The 14,233-nt window shown below is 39.7% G+C and overlaps 1 protein-coding gene across 4 annotated transcripts in view; it reads right to left on the reverse strand.

Moving 5' to 3' along the window:
* Positions 1-14,233, reverse strand: part of PLCB1 (phospholipase C beta 1) — a 681,734-nt gene that overhangs the window by 43,598 nt on the left and 623,903 nt on the right. For 2 of the 4 annotated variants that reach the window (XM_035005860.1, XM_035005859.1), the window contains one exon: positions 1,727-1,891. The exons of the other annotated variants lie outside the window; for them this stretch is intronic. In XM_035005860.1, coding sequence (XP_034861751.1) covers positions 1,859-1,891 — 33 coding nt within the window. In that variant the 3' untranslated portion in view covers positions 1,727-1,858. Of the gene's footprint in view, positions 1-1,726; positions 1,892-14,233 lie in introns of those variants that run through there. 4 annotated transcript variants of the gene reach the window in all.

The raw sequence follows: 14,233 nt of genomic DNA on the forward strand, positions 1-14,233 counted from the left end.
TCTGATATTAAAAAAACCTTAATGTACAATTTAACCAATTAAAGAATACATATTCAGAATTTATGATTTCTTCTCTTTCATATTTTGGCCTGTTGTTCTGAAATCATTTCACTGTCAAGTCTACGAATCAAAACTGTTAGGTACTGAATCCACATACTCTTTAGTTCATTCAATATGAGATAATTAAAAATACTTCAATAGGAGGTTTTGCATTGCCACAAAGCACAATATGTGATTCAAAACCACTTCTGAATAAATTGTAAGGCTAGATTGACAAATAGTCAAAGCCAATAGTCATTAGCAAGAAATGATAATAATAATTAGCTCTATTTGATATAAAGTTGACAAAGAACACCAAATTTGATCCAAATGTCAAAAATCCATATTAAAAATATCATTATTCACTTACGACGTAAGCATTTTTACTGATCAGTTGCCTATCCCTGCACATGAGTAAGCTGGCCCTTGCCATTCTCTCTAGGCTTTCAGAATATGGTAAAGCATGGCATTTGCAATGGTCAAATTTCATTCTATTTTACATCGATGTTATCATTTCCTTGTTTTGTTTCAATTTTATTACAGTTTGCAACAGTGGCCACATAAGCCAAGATATTTTCAGAACTACAGATAAAGCTATCAATTCTAACTCTGCTAGTAACTGGACAATGCTAATGTCTTATTTACATTTACTCCCTTCTTACTCCAAACCTCAGACCACATCAGATAACTAGCTCTTTGCACAAAGCTAAAGAATCAAATTAAAGCCCCTCCAAACAAGTTCAACATCCCTAAAAAAATAACTCCAAGAAGTTACCCCAAGTATGAGTCACACATTCAAGGACGTGAGCTCAGAGTCAGTGGAGGATTTGAATTTGGAACTGCAAAGCCTGAGTTTCATGCACATGAATAAAACTGTCAGAAACAGTGGCCTGTGTTGTTCAGAACTTATTTTGTTTATTAGCATTTACCCTGGAATTCTGATTTTATTGTTTTATTTTTATTTTTTTTAAAGATTTTATTTATTTGAGAGAGAGAGAATGGGAGAGAGAGAGCACAAGAGGGGGGAGGGTCAGAGGGAGAAGCAGACTCCCTGCTGAGCAGGGAGTCCGATGTGGGACTCGATCCTGGGACTCCAGGATCATGACCTGAGCTGAAGGCAGTTGCTTAACCAAATGAGCCACCCAGGCGCCCTGGAATTCTGATTTTAATATCAATTAGCACAAGCATAAGAGCAGAGATTATAAATCGGGAGGTGCACGCACATGCTCACCAATACGCTTGTTACAGAACCCCTGCCAGAAGAAGGATTTGTCTTATGGAAGGATAGCACTAGAAAGGCAGTAAAAGCTCAGGAGTAAACTGAACACAGAATGAAGAGAACTGTTGATCTCAATTACTCTGACTGTGCTGATCTTCTTTTAATAAAGATCTATTTTAGAAGGAAAAAGGCAAACACATTAGCCTCATGATTCCCACAAGGGGAAAAAGAATTTGTCTTACAACAATCATGATAAGGGGTTCTGTTCTTTAAAATATAGCTACAGCTAAAGGTAATTAAGGTAACATGACAAAGTGTATTGTTTTAGAAATGACTCCATAAAATGACTTAATAGCCATTACTCACACATTTGAAGGAAGCTGCCTTGTGAGATAACACCAGGCTACTTCAGCAGATAGATTGCAATCATAGAAAATGCTGATGGAAAGTGTTTTATTAGTTAGTTGCTTGGGTTTTTTTTTTTTTTTTTTTTTTTTGCTTATAATTATTGTGGGATGCTATGCCTGCATATAAAATAAAAACTGATTTCAAATTTCAAAAGGGGGAAGTCATTCGGTATGATGGATGGATCAGGTCACATTATTCTTGATGAGATTCAGTATGAAGTGGTATCTACAAAATTAAAAAGAAAATTAAATCAATGGAGGGTTCCGTGTTGAATTTGCTTTTATAGCATTTATGAATTTATTGCCTCCAAAAAAAAAAAAAGCATACTGGCCAAAGTTATTGGGAGTTATGAAATCTTGGAACTTTTGAAGAGGGTGACATATTTTGCTCTGAGATAATTTGCTCAAGCCTGGCCTTTACAGACTTTCCACCTTCCCCAGACCTCTTGCCATATCTTCTTCCACTCAACTCACAATGTCCTTTCCCTGGGTACTTTCTACAGACCAAGTATTCTTTTTTCTTCTCTCTCTTTTTTTTTCTTTTCTTTTTTTTTTTTTTTTTTTTTTTGAGCTCTTGTCTACTTATGTCAATGTCAGAGATCCTAGCCCTTATCTTATGTCATCACTTCACTTGGTTATATCGCCCTAATGAGATTCCCAGAGAACTTAAAGCAAGGACCATGTCCCTTTCATCTTTAAAACTTCACACTATTCTTGGACAGGCTGACTGTGTTTCAGCTCATATAGGAGGAGACCCGCTATCGCTGCTTCAATTCAGTCGTATGGGCCCTGACAGCAGTCCTGCAAATGCTGGGGAATTCTCAGTGGCTCTAGGAGATGTGAACAGAACACTGGGGAAAATATGTTAAAAAACAAACACAGATCAGCCCTGAATACTTGGGAGTCCACAGCTCAAGTATCTTTTTTTTAGAAGTACTAAAAAAAAAAAATCTAATAAATAAATGAAAAGAAAGCAGGCTTTGGAGTCTGCCATAATCATATTTGATGCTTAATTTCTCAGTGAAACTAGTTACTTATCTTTTTGAGCTCTTTTTTTTTTGGAACTATTTTTTTAATTCTTATGTTAATCCCCATACATTACATCATTAGTTTTAGATGAAGTGTTCCATGATTCATTGTTTGTGCATAACACCCAGTGCTCCATGCAGAATGTGCCCTCCTCAATACCCACCACCAGGCTAACCCATCCTCCCATCCCCCTCCCCTCTAGAACCCTGTTTGTTTATCAGAGTCCATCGTCTCTCATGGTTCGTCTACCCCTCCGATTTCCCCCCCTTCATTCTTCCCCTCCTGCTATCTTCTTCTTCTTTTTTTTTCTTAACATATATTGCATTATTGGTTTCAGAGGTACAGATCTGAGATTCAACAGTCTTGCACAATTCACAGCCCTTACCAGAGCTCATACCCTCCCCAGTGTCTATCACACAGTCACCCCATCCCTTCCACCCCACCCCCCACTCCAGCAACCCTCAGTTTGTTTCCTGCGATTAAGAATTCCTCATATCAGTGAGGTCATATGATACATGTCTTTCTCTGTTTGACTTATTTCGCTCAACATAATACCCTCCAGTTCCATCCACGTGGTTGCAAATGGCAAGATCTCATTCCTTTTGACGGCTGCATAATATTCCATTGTATATATATACCACATCTTCTTTATCCATTCATCTGTTGATGGACATCTTGGTTCTTTCCACAGTTTGGCTATTGTGGACATTGCTGCTATAAACATCGGGGTGCATGTACCCTTTTGGATCCCTACTTTTGTATCTTTGGGGTAAATACCCAGTAGTGCAATTGCTGGATCATATGGTAACTCTATTTTCAACTTTTTGAGGAACCTCCATACTGTTTTCCAGAGTGGCTGCACCAGCTTGCATTCCCACCAACAGTGTAGGAGGGTTCCCCTTTCTCCGCATCCCCGCCAACATCTGTCGTTTCCTGACTTGTTAATTTTAGCCATTCTGACTGGTGTGAGGTGGTACCTCACTGAGGTTTTAATTTGGATTTCCCTGATGCCAAGCGATATTGAGCATTTCTTTGCGTCTTCCTCAATTTCTTTCATGAGTATTTTATAGTTTTCTGAGTACAGATCCTTTGTCTCTTTGGTTAGATTTATTCCTAGGTATCTTATGGTTTTGGGTGCAATTGTAAATGGGATCGACTCCTTAATTTCTCTTTCTTCTGTTTTGTTGTTGGTGTATAGGAATGCGACTGACTTCTGTGCATTGATTTTATATCCTGCCACTTGACTGAATTCCTGTATGAGTTCTAGCAGTTTTGGGGTGGAGTCTTTGGGGTTTTCCACATAAAGTATCATATCATCTGCAAAGAGTGAGAGTTTGACTTCTTCTTTGCTGATTTGGATGCCTTTGATTTCTTTTTGTTGTCTGATTGCTGTGGCTAGGACTTCCAATACTATGTTGAATAGCGGTGGTGATAGTGGACATCCCTGTTGCATTCCTGACCTTAGGGGGAAAGCTCTCAGTTTTTCCCCATTGAGAATGATATTCGCTGTAGGTGTTTCATAGATGGCTTTTATGATATTGAGGTATGTACCCTCTATGCCTATACTCTGAAGAGTTTTCATCGAGAAAGGATGCTGTACTTTGTCAAATGCTTTTTCTGCATCTATTGAGAGGATCATATGATTCTTGTTCTTTCTTTTGTTAATGTATTGTATCACATTGATTGATTTGCAGATGTTGAACCAACCTTGCAGCCCAGGGATAAATCCCACTTGGTTGTGGTGAATAATCCTTTTAATGTACTGTTGGATCCTATTGGCTAGTATTTTGGTGAGAATTTTTGCATCCATGTTCATCAGGGATATTGGTCTGTAGTTCTCCTTTTTGATGGGGTCTTTGTCTGGTTTTGGGATCAAGGTAATGGTGGCCTCATAAAATGAGTTTGGAAGTTTTCCTTCCATTTCTATTTTTTGGAACAGTTTCAGAAGAACAGGTATTAATTCTTCTTGAAAGAATTCCCCTGGGAAGCCATCTGGCCCTGGGCTTTTGTTTTTTTGGGAGATTTTTGATGACTGCTTCAATTTCCTTAGTGGTTATAGGTCTGTTCAGGTTTTCTATTTCTTCCTGGTTCAGTTTTGGTAGTTGATACATCTCTAGGAATGCATCCATTTCTTCCAGGTTATCGAATCTGCTGGCATAGAGTTGCTCATAATATGTTCTTATACTTGTTTGTATTTCTTTGGTGTTGGTTGTGATCTCTCCTCTTTCATTCATGATTTTGTTGATTTGGGTCATTTCTCTTTTCTTTTTGATAAGTCTAGCCAGGGGTTTATCAATCTTGTTAATTCTTTCAAAGAACCAGCTCCTAGTTTCGTTGATCTGTTCTACTGTTCTTTTAGTTTCTATTTCATTGATTTCTGCTCTGATCTTTATTATTTCTCTTCTCCTGCTGGGTTTAGGCTTTATTTGCTGTTCTTTCTCCAGCTCCTTTAGGTGGAGGGTTAGGTTGTGTACTTGAGACCTTTCTTGTTTCTTGAGAAAGGCTTGTATTGCTATATACTTTCCTCTTAGGATTGCCTTTGCTGCATCCCAAAGATTTTGAATAGTTGTATTTTCATTTTCATTGGTTTCCATGTATTTTTTTAATTCTTCTTTAATTTCCTGGTTGACCCATTCATTCTTCAGTAGGATGCTCTTTAGCCTCCATGTATTTGAGTGCTTTCCGACTTTCCTCTTGCGATTGAGTTCTAGTATCAAAGCATTGTGGTCTGAAAATAGGCAGGGAATGATCCCAATCTTTTGGTACTGGTTGAGACCTGATTTATGACCTAGGATGTGATCTATTCTGGAGAATTTCCATGGGGACTAGAGAAGAATGTGTATTCCGTTGCTTTGGGATGGAATGTTCTGAATATGTCTGTGAAGTCCATTTGGTCCAGTGTGTCATTTAAAGTCTTTATTTCCTTGTTGATCTTTTGCTTAGATGATCTGTCCATTTCAGTGAGGGGGATGTTAAAGCCCCCCACTATTATTGTATTCTTGTCAATGTGTTTCTTTGCTTTTGTTATTAATTGCCTTATATAATTGGCTGCTCCCATGTTAGGGGCATAGATATTTACAATTGTTAGATCTTCTTGTTGGATAGACCCTTTAAGTAGGATATAATGTCCTTCCTCATCTCTTATTACAGTCTTTGGTTTAAAATCTAATTTGTTTGATATAAGGATTGCCACCCCAGCTTTCTTTTGGTGTCCATTAGCATGGTAAATGGTTTTCCACCCCCTCACTTTCAATCTGGGGGTGTCTTTGGTTCTAAAATGAGTCTCTTGCAAAGAGCATATCGATGGGTCTTGTTTTTTAATCCAGTCTGATAGCCTGCGTCTTTTGATTGGGGCATTTAGCCCATTTACATTCAGGGTAACTATTGAAAGATAGGAATTTAGTGCCATTGTATTGCCTGTAAGGTGACTGTTGCCGTATATTGTCTGTGTTCCTTTCTGGTCTATGTTGCTGTTAGGGTCTCTCTTTGCTTAGAGGACCCCTTTCAAGATTTCTTGTAGGGCTGGTTTTGTGTTTGCAAATTCCTTTAGTTTTTGTTTGTCCTGGAAGCTTTTTATCTCTCCTTCAATTTTCAATGACAGCCTAGCTGGATAGAGTATTCTTGGCTGCATATTTTTCTCATTTAGTGCTCTGAATATATCCTGCCAGTCCTTTCTGGCCTGCCAGGTCTCTGTGGATAGGTCTGTTGCCAATCTAATGTTTCTACCCTTGTAGGTTACATATCTCTTCTCCCGAGCTGCTTTCAGGATTTTCTCTTTGTCTATGAGACTCGTAAGTTTTACTATTAGATGTCGGGATGTTGACCCATTTTTATTGATTTTGAGAGGGGTTCTCTGTGCTTCCTGGATTTTGATGCCTGTTTCCTTCCCCAAATTAGGGAAGTTCTCTGCTATAATTTGCTCCAGTATACCTTCTGCCCCTCTCTCTCTTTCTTCTTCTTCTGGGATCCCAATTATTCTAATGTTGTTTCGTCTTATGGTATCGCTTATCTCTCGAATTCTGCCCTTGTGATCCAGTAGTTGTTTATCTCTCTTTTTCTCAGCTTCTTTATTTTCCATCATTTGGTCTTCTATATCACTGATTCTCTCTTCTGCCTCATTTATCCTAGCAGTTAGCACCCCCATATTTGATTGCACCTCATTAATAGCCTTTTTGATTTCTACTTGGTTAGATTTTAGTTCTTTTACTTCTCCAGAATGGGTTTCTCTAATAACTTCCATATTTTTTTCAAGCCCAACTAGTATCTTTAAAGTGATGATTCTGAACTCTAGATCTGACATTGTACTAATGTCTGTATTGAGTAGGTCCCTGGCAATCGGTACTACCTCTTGTTCTTTTTGTTGAGGTGATTTTTTCCGTCTTGTCATTTTGTGCAGAGGAGAATAGATTAATGAGAGAACAAAATGCTAGCAGAGTAACAACGTCCCCAGAAAATATACTCTAAACAAATCAGAAAAGACCTGAAGCAGTGGGAAAAGAAAGGGAAAGAGAGAAAAAAGAAAAAGAAAAAAAAAGAAAAAGAAAAAGATAAGAATAAAAACAAACAAAACAAACAACAACAACAACAAAAAAACCAGAATGTGATCAAATATGATCAGGCTGGTATATAGGTCAGTGGCACACACTAGATTTTGGGTGTATTTTGGTCTGTTAGAAGAAAGTGCCTCCCAAAATTTTAAAGAAAGAAAAACTTATATATGTACAAAAATAAGGGTTGATATGATGAAGGGATGGAATATGACTGTAAAGATGGAAAGTATAAAAAATTTTATAAAAGGAATTGATAAGAAGTTGTTTGAAAAAAGAAAGAAGAGGATTTAAAAAAAGAAAAAAGAAAAAAAAGGGAGAGAATGTGATCAGGCAGGGGAGTAGAAAAAAAACCATATACTAGAGATATAGGGTATATTTTGATCTGTTAGAAGAAACTATCTCAAAATTTTAAAGAGAGAACAACTTATATATATATGCCAAAAATATGGGTAACTACTATGAAGGGATAGAATATGACTCTAAAAATGAAAGATAAAAATGTTTTTTAAAAAAGGGATTGATAAGATGTTGGTTGAAAAGGGGAAAAAGAAAAATTCAAAAAATAAAAAATAAAAAATAAAAAAGACAGTTAAAAAAATTAACTTTGAAAGACTAAAGACTCATGGTAAAAAAACCATGAATTCTATGTGCAGTATTCCCCTAGCGCTGGAGTTCTGCCATTCTCATTGATCGGTAAACTTGGTCTTGGCTGGCTGTTCTTGCTGATCTTCTGGGGAGGGGCCTGTTGCCGTGGTTTCCAAATGTCTTTGCTGGAGGCGGAACTGCCCCGCCCTTGCCCGGTCTGGGCTAAGTAATCTGCTCGGATTGCTGTCCGGGGCTTTTGTTCCCTGTGAGCTTTCCGTACAGCTTTGGAGGCGGAGAGTGAAAATGGCGGCCTCCCAATCTCCGCCCCAGAGGAGCCGAGAACTCGGGGCCCTGCTCCTCAGTGAGCCCCCAGAGAAAAGCCGTCAGTCACTCCCGTCTCCCCGGTCTCCGGCCGCACTCCGTGCTCACCCGGCCTGCGACCGCGCGTTTCTATCTCCGGCATTCGACCCAGTGTGGAGTCTCCAAACCCAGCAGATCTCTGCGGTGCACTCCCGTGCCGCTCCTCCCGGGGGAGGAAGGTGAGTCTCCCCGGATCTGCCACTTATTGGGTCCCTGCTGGAGGAGCAGTGGCCCGACTGTGCTGTGGATCACGGTTTATGGCAACCCCGAGCTGAGAGCCCGCACCTGGGCTCCACCTCTGTAGCCGGCTTCCCTGCTCCGACACCTGGGAGCTCTGTCACACTCAGGCACCCCCGGCCTTTATGTGACCCCGAAGGTCCTGAGACCACACTGTCCCACGAGGGTTCCACCCCTCGCTTAGCCACCGGAGCGACATCCCTCAGGGGAGCTGACTTCTAAAAGTTCCAATTTTGTGCTCCGCTGCTCTATCACTTGCCAGAAGCGGCTGCCGGAGCCCCCCTCCCCCGCCGTCTATCCTCCTGAATATCGCCTCGGATTCACTTCTCCGCACGTCCTACCTTCCAGAAAGTGGTCGCTTTTCTGATGAGAGAGTTGTTGCTATTCTTTTTTTTTTTTTTTTAAGATTTTATTTTTTTATTTGACAGAGAGAGACACAGCGAGAGAGGGAACACAAGCAGGGGGAGTGGGAGAGGGAGAAGCAGGCTTCCCGCAGAGCAGGGAGCCCAATGTGGGGCTTGATCCCAGGACCCTGGGATCATGACCCGAGCTGAAGGCAGACGCTTAACTACTGAGCCACCCAGGAGCCCCAGTTGTTGCTATTCTTTTCTTCGATCTCCTGTTGAGTTTGTAGGTGTTCAGAATGGTCTGATCCCTATCCAGCTGAATTCCTGAGAGGAGACGAAATCCAGGTCTCCTACTCCTCTGCCATCTTGCCCCCCCCCCCCCCAGCTCTTTCTTAATTTTAGGTGAGTGTGTGGATGACACATACTATTAAACCTAGCCACCCCTGGAGCTGCTTGATCGTCCAATCAGTCGAATAGAACAAAGGGTGAACCTCCTAGTAGGAGAGAGTTCTCCTCATGGCCTTTGAAGTGAAGTATTTTCCTGGTTCTCCAGCAGCTTCTGGTTTTGGACTTGAACTGTGACATCTGCTCTGAAGATTTTGGATTTGTCAGCCTCCATAGGCATGTGAACCAGTTCCTAATAATAGCTCCTATTGGTTCTATTTCTCTATAGAACCACCTCCTTAAGGTCACCTTCTCAACAAAGTCTTTCCTGATCATCCTTTAAGAGTGGAGAACTACGTTCTGCATGGAGCACTGGGTGTTATATGCAAACAATGAATCGTGGAACACTACATCAAAAACTAATGATGTAATGTATGGTGATTAACATAACATAAAAAAAGAATGGAGAACTAAATAAACTAAAACTAAAATAAAATAAGAGGAAAACAGAGAGGTAGGCAAACCATAAGAGACTCTTAACTATAGGGAGAAAACTGAGGGTTGCTAGTGGGGAGGTGGGTGGGGGGCTGGGGTAACTGGGTGATGGGCATGGCAGAGGGCACTTGAAGTAAGGAGCACTGGGTGTTGTATACAACTGTTGAATCACTGAATTCTACCTCTGAAACTAATAATAAAGTATATGTTAATTAAGTTGAATTTAAATTAAAAAAAAATTTGAAAAAAGAATAGAAAACTTCCACTCTCTATCCCTCCTTCTTTTAATTTTCTCTGTAGTTTTATTTCCTCCCAGCATGCTATACATTTTATTTCTTTATTTTACCTATTGTTTGACTATGAAACTTTACGGGAGTGGGGTTTCTTGCCCATTTTCTTCCACACTGGATCTCCGTTACTCAGAAACAATGCCTGGCACATAGCGAACACTCGACAAATATTTGTGGAATGAATGAACTCGAGAAGAAGGCAATTCACTAACCGAAGAGTTACTTTTGATCAAATATTTTTTTGAGCTCTGCAGATTTCACACATACAATCTATAAGAAATGTGGTTGTAATGGTTTGTACTACTGCCACAAAGAATATTCCAGAAGGATGTGCAGGAGCATGGAAGGGGAAAGACTTTGAAGATACCTCATCCAGAAATGCAGACTTTAGGAAGGGTACCAATAAATGGAGGGAACTGAATCCACTGTTGGTGTATTGGTTTCCTGTGGTTGTTGTAACAAATCACCACAAATCGGTTGGCTTAAAAGAACAAAAATCCATTCTCTTGCAGTTTTGGAAGCCAGAAGTCTGAAATCAAGGAGTTGACAGGGCCATACTCCTTCCAAAGGCTCCTGGGGAGAACTGGTTCCTTGCCTTTTCCAGCTGTGGTGGCTGCCAGCATTCTTTGACTTGGCCTGCACTCCTCCAGTTTCTGCCTCTGTGCTCACGATCCCTCCCCCTCTGTGTCAAATCTCTCACTGCTTCATTCTTATAAGGACACATGCCATTGGAATTAGGGCCCACTTGGAAAATCCAGGATGATCTCCTCATCACAAAATCCGTACCTCAATTACATCCTCAAAGGCCCTTTTTCCAAATAAGGTAATATTCATAGGTTCAGGGAATTAGGATGTGGATATTATCTTTTGGGGGACCACCATTCAACCCACTAGAGCTCTGATAAAAAATTGGGAGTTTGCTTTGATTCCACAATGACAGTTCTTGATTGCATTGTCCAGCTGCCAACATGGGGTGCTTTCTGAGGAATGTGGGTCTTTGTCATCAGATAACTAAGCCCTTTTGTGTTTCCGTAAGGACTCAGACTAATCCATGTGGTAAAGTTGCAAACAGTTACTTATTATAGTAAAGATCTTTGCTCAGGAAGCCATGCATTGAAAGCAAGATCAAACATTTTCTTTAAACAAGAGAGTCATCTTTGGGTCAGGCTTTCAATCCTGATTCTTCCCTCTCGTTTCTCATAATCTTATGATAGGAATTCTTATAATCTGGCTCAAGAGCTATCATGTGCTTTAATCCATGGCAAAGGAATACAGTGCACTTTGCACTCGAGCTTATAAAATGTCAGTGGTCATCAAGATCAACTTTTAAGTGATGTAGCACAAGGACATGCAAAGAAATCCAAGTTCAGAATTTCTGGCTGTTTTTCCTTGTGCCAGTCTCTACATCCTATGACCGCAGTTTCACCTTTTCTGACACTCAGGAAACTTGAGACTTCTAAATTAAATTTAATCTGTTTAAAGTATCATAATGGGCACTATTCAGGACCAAGTGTTCCACAATTTATTTAAATCTCCTATGTAACTCTCCATTTCCCTGAGTAAGTATAAACAAGTGTTCTATTGGAATTTTAAGGCCACACAATTTTATTACAGCCAGTTTCTTTTTTGCTGTTGGAAGTCTCAGTCCTTCCAATCCTAGGTCAATAAAATGTCGATTCAAAGGTCATATGCAAATGGCAAGCAATATCTACTAGGTGAATTCGTAAGTCTGAATTTATTTCATAAAAATTCAGTTATCAAAAACTAAGTTGCCATTTAAACTTTTTATTTTAGGGCTTTGCTTTCAAGAAAAAGAGACATATTATAACAAAAGGAACTGGTGGGATTTATTCAGCACCCTAATATTGAAGGTATGTCCTGAGGGCATTAGGATGACCCCACTCTTTTATAATGACCAGACCTTCATAGTGATGATTCTAAGGCACTGGAAGCCAAGGCCAAATCATCCAGTTAGAAACAAAAGCAGGGAAATTTTAAATGAGACTTGAGAGACAGAAAGGTCACTGCTGAACTTGTGGTTAACACTCTAATGAAATCTGATGTGACTGTCCATCATGTGGCAGGTAGTTTCGTGGGCCAGTGACAAAGCAGGACTGCCCTCACCTCCCATTCAGTTTGCTCCGAACGTGAGCATATGTTATATACTCTGAACATAGTGGAGGGTTCCACCTGCGGAAAACAGATTTGCTTCTAAAGTTTATGTCTGGGACTCCCAGTGTTACCTGTGTGAAATCTGGGCTAGAACATATGCTCTACATAGATATACTGATGCCAGTCTTTGGATAGATTTGATAATAATACATGCACACTCACATTCAGTAGCTTCTCATGAGACTCTTAAATATTAAAAAAAAAAAAACAACTATAACGTTGAGTTTCATTTAGACAGGGTACTTAATACGATACATAAAAAAAAAAAATGCATATAATGGGTTACTGGGCCTAAATTGTTTTTTTTATCATCCTGAACCATTGGATGGGGAATATTTTTATCTATCAAACAATCATTGGATGATTCTTACCAGTCCAGAATATCACTATTTTATAGAATAGCCTTCTAACTGGTTTCCTCGTTCCTCTTTCCAATTCAGTCACCACATCACAGAGAAATTCTACTAAAACACAAATTAGACCATGCATCTTCAATGGCTGCTATTGTCCTTCGAACAAAGCTCTAAGCTCTTGTTGCCTCTTGCAGTGATCTGCCAGTTCTGGCCCCATTTTCTTCCTCGGCCTCATTTCTTTCTTTTTTTTCAGTTTCTTTTATTTTTCTTCTTTTTTCCCCATCTCTTTCTATTGTAATAGACTTCCTTAATTTCCTCCAATGGTCCCCTTGCCTCTGGGCAGCCACACTTGCTGTTCCCTCTGACTGGAATCTCCTCTCGCAACTTCTAGAGTTCTCACTCCTACTCACCCACCTGTTATTGTCTTACACCTCACATCCTCGAAAAATGATGCCTGATGAAGCTAATATCATTTGTTGGTCCAGTGGTTATAAATCAAAGACCACTGACAGTACAAGCATTTAAAAAAGAGACTTCGGATTATATATATATATGTACACAATTTGAAGCAATTATCAAAGACTGGTGGGCTTCATGATATTTTCCGACAAAACCATCTACCTGGCATTAGATACTCCATGGGGTGAAAAAGTACTTTTTGCTCCCAAAACTGCCGCTATGTGCTTCAGGGATCTTAATCATAACTTCAAAACCCATTCAGTAATGCAAAATTTTACTCAAATATCTTTTTTTTGTTTTGTTTAAAAACCAAGTGGTGTATACATTCTCAAACATTTTATTCTACCTTCCCATTCATTAATATTAAATTAAATTAAATCTGATGCATGTCAATAAGAAAACTAAATGTCAAAATGGCTGATTTTCAGGTCCTTTTACTATGGAATTACTGGTCCAATGACTCCTTCCAGGCATGCATCAACATGGAATTCTATACTGAACCAATTGGATGTCCTCAAATCCCCCTGCAGAATACTCTGAAAACCTCTGATTGCCGGAGGACGTAAACAAAGACAGTATAAACCAAAGTAGGCTCAGAAATCTTAGAGATTGGAAGTATATGAGCTCCTGTTCCTTTTACCACATCATGGTATTAACCTGAAATACCCCCTAGCAGCCAGTGATTGAAACTGACACTGGGGGGTCAAAGGCACACAGTACTGAGGTGGGGACTAGAATTTATACCTGAATTTAGCCATGGACAATCCCTTCGGTCACAGATTTTCCTGATGATTTACTCCTTTGAAGTCAGGCTTAAGGCTAATGCTGAGGATTTAGAGGCTTAAACAAGAAATGCATTTCCTGAGGGTTTTTTTCCCCAGATACAATCTTGTACATCAACATTATCAAATGGGTCAGCTGAGCTCCTTAGGGTGCTTTGCATGGCACAGGTCAATGCACAGGTAAAGAAGATACAATCCTGGTCCTGCAGGAATTCTCAATAGCCTTGTGGCATTTCTGACAGGGAATGGCTTAACGAAGTTCTTGCATGTATTTAATCGTGGCCCAATAAGAGGTAGCATATTCTTATTAGTGAGCCCATTCTCAAGAGATGAAGAGACATGATAATAATGAGAACAGATTGATGCTGACTTGGCTCAAGTCCCACTGCAAAATAATTTTTCATTGTCTCAGCCATTCCACCCAAGAGAAGGTTAAGAAGATAATTGGCATTGCTGTTAAGAGGGTAAGTGAATTTCCTTGTTTCATACTGTCAAACCTTCGAGAGAACTTAACTTGCGTTTTGA

Source organism: Mirounga leonina, unplaced genomic scaffold (assembly GCF_011800145.1).
Source record: "Mirounga leonina isolate KUSES-001 unplaced genomic scaffold, KU_Mleo_1.0 Mir_150, whole genome shotgun sequence".
NCBI classification, from domain to species: domain Eukaryota; kingdom Metazoa; phylum Chordata; class Mammalia; order Carnivora; family Phocidae; genus Mirounga; species Mirounga leonina.